This window comes from Syzygium oleosum, unplaced genomic scaffold (genome assembly GCF_021117445.2).
Source record: "Syzygium oleosum isolate NSW1041296 unplaced genomic scaffold, Sole_v2.1 Sole_v2.28, whole genome shotgun sequence".
Classification (NCBI taxonomy): domain Eukaryota; kingdom Viridiplantae; phylum Streptophyta; class Magnoliopsida; order Myrtales; family Myrtaceae; genus Syzygium; species Syzygium oleosum.
In genome coordinates, this window is record NW_026607512.1 from 1377362 (window position 1) to 1384869 (window position 7508).

At 37.4% G+C, this 7508-nt stretch overlaps 1 protein-coding gene across 1 annotated transcript; it reads right to left on the minus strand.

Moving 5' to 3' along the window:
• Positions 1–1952: 1952 nt before the first annotated feature.
• Positions 1953–3625, minus strand: LOC115675278 (uncharacterized). The gene is made up of 6 exons (XM_030597875.1): positions 3569–3625; positions 3348–3453; positions 2958–3143; positions 2713–2878; positions 2344–2516; positions 1953–2098 (listed from the first exon to the last, which is right to left on the minus strand). The coding sequence occupies exons 1-6, from the start codon at positions 3623–3625 to the stop codon at positions 1953–1955; spliced, it is 834 nt and encodes a 277-aa protein (XP_030453735.1).
• Positions 3626–7508: the final 3883 nt, after the last annotated feature.

Sequence of the window (7508 nt, forward strand, 5' to 3'; positions counted from 1 at the left end):
GGACGGTGAGGTGTTTTTTAGCCGGTGAGATTTGTGATATGACGCTTTCGCCATTGGGCCGGGCCAGAAATTCAGAAATCTTTCATTTTTACGCCTTTAAATATTGGATTCATCGGCCAAAAACCCAAATTAGTGAATCCGTAATAAATTTACTCATAATTAATTTTTTAATCATAAAAAATCATAAATCGATACAGCCGTAACAAATTTACCCTTTGATGACATGAGGCGGTTGACGGGTGTACCAGTTTGGGTTTTTACCCCCTTCGTTTATTACATGTTTATCAATTTATGATTTTTCGTGGTATTAATTTAATTTAATGGAGGGTAAATTTGTTACAGGTGTACCAGTTTAGATTTTTGGTGGTAAAAAAATTAGTTTAAGGTAAATTTGTCACACGTGTACCTGTTTGGGGTTTTTGGTGTACAATAACCCTTTTTTTTTGTCGAATGGGCCAGAAATTCGAAATCGTTCATTTTTACGCCTTTAAATAATTCATATTCCTAATATTTTTTTCCTCTTGCAAGTCGATTTTCTCTTACATAGATAGTCGAATCGATGAGTTGCGGACGTCATGATACATGTGTTGTGTTATGATTCGCTCGATATTTTACAAGGTGTTACATAGGTGATAAATGAACAACATAAAAAATTTAAAAATATTAAAACCCTAAGACCCCTAAACTAGAGGGCACAGCCAAACTTATCAATATATCCAGTTGCATCTATTTTGACTCAAAAGCTTATGCTAATGAATTTAACTTATTAAGATATATTAACTGTTCCATGCCGCATCAATTCTTCAATGTGAGACTTCTCTAACACAACTCACATATGTATCTCAACGAAGGGGCGAGGGAGTTGGTCAAATATAGCTTCTTCTATCAAGTTCAAGTCAGGAATTTACTTGAGCAAAATCCATCACGTTCATGCATGACCAATGACACTTTTTTGGGATAATTACTCAATTGCTCATAAAACTATTATATGGATGTCAATACAGTATAATCAATTTTGTTGATATAACCCTAAACTTTTGCATGGAGTAATGTAGTCCTTTAAGCTAATTGCCGTCGGAAATCGCTAGTCCTTTAGGCCACATGGTGTCCAGTCATCGTCGGCCGTTTTACGTGGCACATTGACGTGAATAACTAGTAGATCACCATGCCATCAATTTCAGAGATAATTGGCCTAAAGTATTATATTGGAATTTCGCGTGAAGTCCTGTGATTATATTGGTAAAATTGAAAATCTTATAATTAAATTGTCATCCGTGGATGACGAATGTTTTGGTAATTTGAGTGAAAGTACAGTAATCATAAGTCATAACGAGACCCTCTTCTCAGTCATTAATATCGCTGTTAAGGTCAACCCTCTCGGCGTGACGTCATATTTGTGTAAGTCTCCCGTCAAAGAACACTTTCTATGATGCTAAATCGCGTGCGCATTAGTAATTTAGGTGACGCCAATTTTAGCTAAATAAGTTAGCAAAAAGAACAATTTTATCCATGTAAGGTATTTATAATAATTCACAAGATATAAGAAAATTAAAAAAAAACGACAAAATTATGACAATTTCTCTTCATGATGAACTTTCTTTCCCACCGTCACGAAAAAAATTGACCTGATTGAAATATATATGTTCTAGATTACAAATATCGATTGAAACTACATGAGTATTTAGCATAATATTGCAAGTAACGAAAAGGAAGCGATTTGTACATCGCAATGACTACCAAATGGCGCGGCGTGCAATCTGCGGTAAAGTGATGTTGAGCAGAGACGGCGAGCGACGCCTCAGGCTGTTTGAGATCCCGGGTGAGGCTCCGGCGGCGTGTCAGGAAGCCGTCCTGCAGGGAAAAAAGTACGGCTGACGGTCGGAATCAGACGAAAGGCCTAATCTCGGGAACGTTTGCGGAGCTCTGGTCGGTCGGAAGCGAGATGCGCAAAGTTAGCACCGGTTGAGGCAACTAACGGTTTGAATAAGCAAAAGACTGGTGAAAGGAACACGGAGAAGATCATTACCAGTGTCGTAGTGCTCTGGAGAGTCGAGGAGAAAATCCAGGGAGTCAGGTTGATCTGCTTCCGTTTCAAAAACTGCACCCGATAACAACACAAGCAAGCGATGACTTTGTCCGCAAGATCATTGTTTTGCACAGGAAATTGCAAAATCAAGAACAAGCTACACGACCAAATTGCTAGTTTAGTTTGACTATGGATGCCAAACGTTGCTTCGGTTTTTAGCTAATGCTGTAACCTAACTAAATGGAGGGAAAGGTCTCAGCTATCGACGTCTCGGCGAGGAAGGGCATGTAATGTAGAGTCATCACATGATGTCTCACCTCCGTGATCGGGCAAGCTGGAAGAAGCCGGATCGTTCAGGCGGCTTAAGTGGCCTTGATTCTGCATATCAAACGGGGTGGGATTTGCACCTTGTTCACACATCCCTAGCAGGTCGAAAGGGACACCGCAATTCGACGGTATCGGTTGTTCCGAGCTCGCATGTGTCAACAACCTGAAGTATTAACACTGATTATGACAAGGATAGGGATATTAATTGCTGTTCAACAGGGATACTTATGCATGTTTCAGAAATCAAGCACATTGTGATAGCAAATTAAAATTTCATTCTTAGTTGCACCCCATAGATGACCCCTGATCATGAGATAAACAATGCAAGCAGAAGTTTCAATGCGTATTAAATAAGTTACTCTCTCCGATTAATAGAGTGAAAGCTGTGAGCTTGGACAGGGCTTTCCATAGAGGCAACCGCAGCAGTTGCATTCGAAGCACAATGATCCCCATACATGCCGCCTAAAACATGGTGGCCATACTGCACTGTCATCGCATTTGAGAGCTGCTGCTGGTAAATCCCGCCTAAATTGCGACAAGAGCAGCGTGCATCATACATATTGTACGACTTTGTTGCTTTAAGAAGAACTATGCAAAGACTCACCAGCAATATCAGGAGAAGGCTCGCTTTGAGGCGGTGTCGGTTTCCTAAATGCCTCTTGTAGCATCAGTTCGTACTGTTGTTGTTGCTCAAGCAACCGATTGAACCTAGTGATTTGTTTGATCAACTTCAAGCGAATGTAGTAATCACGGAAAAATCGCGGGTTGTCCTCTTCTAATTTCTTCCACACTGAATTCGGAAAATTCATCTCAATCAGGATCAACTCAGAAAGCATAAATAATCAGTTAAATATGCCAAGGTTTTTAAAATTTACGGAGGGCTGCCGATTCTTTCCTCTTGAGGAAAAGCAGCTCCAATCAAGGCGAGTGATAGAAACATAAACCCTAATTCAAAAGACGAGCCCAATTCGAATTGAGGAGAGCAGAATCTTACCTAAGAATGTCAGATGAGGTTCTATGTTAAAATGTTCGCCTAGAGCGATTATCACCTCGTGCATATTCATGTACAGTTGCAAGCATTTCTCAATCAAATCCTTGACCTACAAGGAAGAAGCATTGAACACTGCATCAATACAAGACAACCGATCATGTACCAAAAAAGTTCATCGATGAAGAAGGATGGAATCGTGATGGGACGCGGTGCAAGTGCCTTACGTCGTCTTCTATTCCGCGACCACTGCTCGGCGCCGACCTTGGATTATTCTTTCCCATGGGGAGTATCTTCTCTTAGCCAACCGGTCGAGCTAATTCTCCAGTAACACAAAACGGGTATCAGAACAACACGCGAGTCCTAAACTTTATGGTATCGTCGCCGAACATGGACATGGAAGCAGAAATCTAACAGGCAACATGCGAACATACAGTGTTCTTTGATTCAACTTACAGGTTGAATGAACAGATCTATCGAAGACGAGACGCTTTCTTTACATGCCGGAGTGATCTCCTCGTGGGATGAAGCTTAAAAGGATGAGTATGGTGAGAGGAATTCTAGTGGAAATAGGAAACTAGGAATTTATAGCAGTTGAGCTTTGGTTATCACTTACTTCTAATTGGGTTGTTGATATAGTCTGTCCTCTTACAACCTTCTTATCTTTGTTTAAAATCTCTTCTTTTTTTTTCAAAAATACATCTCGAAACTTATTTTCTTGGATTCTGGCCAGACTCTGTTGGATTGTTGTCATCCGTTCATGGTTTTGAATCTATGTTTCCAACGAGAAGAAGAAGTGAGTCGCACGTTCGGTCTTCGTGGTTGGCGACGGTACAAGATGATGTACATGGTATTCTAGCATTCGGATGTTCAAATCAATGTCGGAACTATCCTACGTTTCCAAAGAGAAAAATAAATAAGTTGTACCTTCCGTCTTCGGTTAGCGACCGTACAAGATGATTTACGTGGTACTATTCGAGAGCATTCAGATGTTCGAATCTCTTCTCCTCGTCATATAATAAACTTTGTACAGCCTTCAATGTTCGACCAAGCCGCATCTTCCATGTATTCAAAGAGATATCCTCGTGAAAATGAAGCTTAAAAGGATGAGTGCATGTGGTGAGAGGAGTTTGAGTGGAAATAGGAAACTTGAAGTTTATAGCAGCTGAGCTTGGTTATCACTTCTTCTAGTTTGCAGTTACATAGTTTTTTTGTTTTTTTGGTAAGGTGTTTGCAGTTACATAGTTTTTTTTTTTTTGGTAAGGAACAGTTACATAGTTTATCTTATTAGAATCTTAAAATTTCGTTTCTTTAAAAAAAAAATTATATCTTGGCAAAAATTTGGCATTATTACTTTGAATTGTTGGGTGGTTGTTATCCATTCATGGTTTAAATCTATTTTCCGAGAACCGTTTTTTTTCATTATCAGTAATATTTATGGATAATGTTTCGAAAGCTTTGAATATAATTACTCTAGTACCATGCCGTACCATATTGGACCCATTACATTATGCAAATTAATGCATTGCAAGCTAGTCTCTTAGGCTCCCTTCGTTTCGCGGAAAATATTTTCTAGAGTTTTCCGGTGTTCGGGGGGCGGAAAATAAACTAACTGCGGAAAACGTTTTCCCTCAATAGACAAAACACCTTCAAAAGTGAGGAAAATGTTTTTCACTTTTTAAAAAGAAGAAAACATTTCCCCCCTCCTTCTTTCATCATTCATTATAATTATTTTTATTTTCTTTTTTTAAAATTCTAATTTTTTTTATTATTTTTTTCTTTTTCTTTTTCTTTTTTTTCCTTCTTCTTCTTCTCCGCCCGGTCGCCAAAAAAAAAGAAAAATAATAAAATTAAAAACTTTTTTTAAAAATAAAAATAAAAAATTAGTAAAAGTATTGCAAGGAGGAAAATCTTTTCCATACCAAACAACAAAAAATATTTTCCGAGTTTTTTTTCAAATTTCAGCCGAACACCGGAAAATTATGTCATTTTCCAGGAAAATGGATTTCTACCAGAAACGTAACATTTTTCGCGAAACGAACGAGCCTTAATCTAAGTGAATTAAGCAAGATTACAGCCCCCACATCATCTTTAATTACATCGATGCATCAAAATTGACTTAAATGGAGTGTCGTTTAGACCATCTTAGATTGATTATCGTCTTGTGTTCTGTTTGGTGTAACTATGGCCGTGTCGTACATGTGTTGTGCTTTAGCATACTATGAAGTGGTAAAAACACATGTTTAATACTGCAGGCGGTCAATAGAACCTAAAAATTGGATGAGACGGTGTTTACAAACTATCGTAAGGACATCACAGTTGTGACACATACACTTAATAGAAGTTAGGGCATCTCTTTTTATCAGTAATTGCTGCATGAAAAATGTGCTAAAATAAGATCGTAGTAATTAAGTGACCAACTCAGTTTATTTACCTTTTAACTTGTGGGAAAAATCAATCGGGAAAAATGGAATTAGATTTTGAGGCGTGAATATACTGTTTTTAAGGAATTAATTGCCCTACAACCGAGATAACAATTTTGGTATTTCTCCAAGAACTCTCAAAAGGGAAACAATTGAAAACAATGACTATTATTTGTTTTAGAAAGGAAAATCGAGCAGTAAAAGGTATCAAAACGGAAATAACGAACTTATAAATGTGTTTTAGAACATGTACAACCTTTCCTCTGAATACGTTGCATTTTGAATAGATATTGTTTCAAAAGACAAACTGTAAATTCGGATAAAAAAATAATAATCAAATTTTTTATTCCGAATTTTATAACTTCTGAAAAGGTACAAGATTTCAAAGGCTATAAGATGCCTAGTAACCGTTAGCCAAAAAATAAGCATCCATATTAAAAATAATAATAAATGTTGGTTAGTGTCAATTCTGATCCGCGAGCACGTTAAGCGCTAATTGTGCCTAATAATTAGGCACCTGCACGTAGGTATTGTAAGTAGAGCCTACTTAGCCCATTATATTCAACTGTAATGTTAAAAAACGTCCCCATTTATATATTGACACACACATACTCCCATCTTTTCTATGTGAGATAAGACAAGACAAGACAAGATACCTCTTTGTTTGTTTTACAAACAAACTACTAACAGATATTGTATAATTTTCATTTTCATTATTGTATAGAGCGTTCAATAATAAATTTCCTATTTTTTTTCATTGTCATTTCAAGATATGAACTACCTAATGCTTATTTTACACCTCATAATATTCTTTCTTACTGAATGTATAAATTTCTTTTGTTTTTGATTGAATAATTGTTGGCCTGGATATCCAAAATATGCTTTCAAACTTCAACTAAATAAACACAAATGTGAATGGACAATCTATCAAACACGTGATATGCATATTAGTAATATGCATATTAATAAAGAGAGTAGGGAAAGAGAAATGCTCAGCCGATTTATATTGGTTCGGTCCAAATTAGTGCCCGCGCTACTCCCCCGAGCCCAATCGTGAGTTGAGCCCAATCCACTAGTCAAAAACTTGTACAAAAGTTGGTTGTCGATGGAGGGAACTCTTCTTTACAACTTGGTATAATGATCAATCAAATCTCTTATACTTGATTTTCTCGATACAAATCAGTTCTCTCAATGATTTGGATTTGAACTGAGTCTTGCTTATAAGAAAACCAAGCTAAATTAGCTGTTAATCACATTTTAAATTGCTAATTTTTCGATCGTTAGCGAAGTTGGACGCTCGGACCGGAAAGGTTGCACGCCCGAAAACAGGGGTAAAATTATTAATCTATGTGCATCCGAAAGGTCAATGACACATGACCAAATCCAAAAAAGTTGCAAGCCGGACGTCTAACTCTCTTCGGACTCTCGAGCAAGAGGGCTTCAATGTCGGACGTATGAACCAACCGTGGTTGGACGTTCGATTCTGCTCGGACTCACTTCACCGCAACTTCCGAAACTCGCGAACCTGTGTAAATCAATATTACAAATTCCACTAAATAATCAGATAAATGAATTACTCAATCTTGAGAAGGTTTTGTAATCATCAAAATTAATTTAGGGTCAGCGCATGTGACTCTACACTTAGCTTCTGACTTGTTATTATACTACTTTTAAAGTTGATGCAGATTGTCCTTTGAATTTAGTGTGAAGAAGCCTTCGGATGACTTCTTCTAAATAAGAACAA

Coding starts and splice junctions, on each gene's coding strand:
- LOC115675278 (XM_030597875.1), bottom strand. CDS start 3,625: ATGGGAAAGAATAATCCAAGGTCGGCGCCGAGCAGTGGTCGCGGAATA. Junction 3,454..3,568: donor GTCGCGGAATAGAAGACGAC/GTAAGGCACTTG, acceptor TCTTCCTTGTAG/GTCAAGGATTTGATTGAGAA. Junction 2,879..2,957: donor GCCTTCTCCTGATATTGCTG/GTGAGTCTTTGC, acceptor GTCGCAATTTAG/GCGGGATTTACCAGCAGCAG.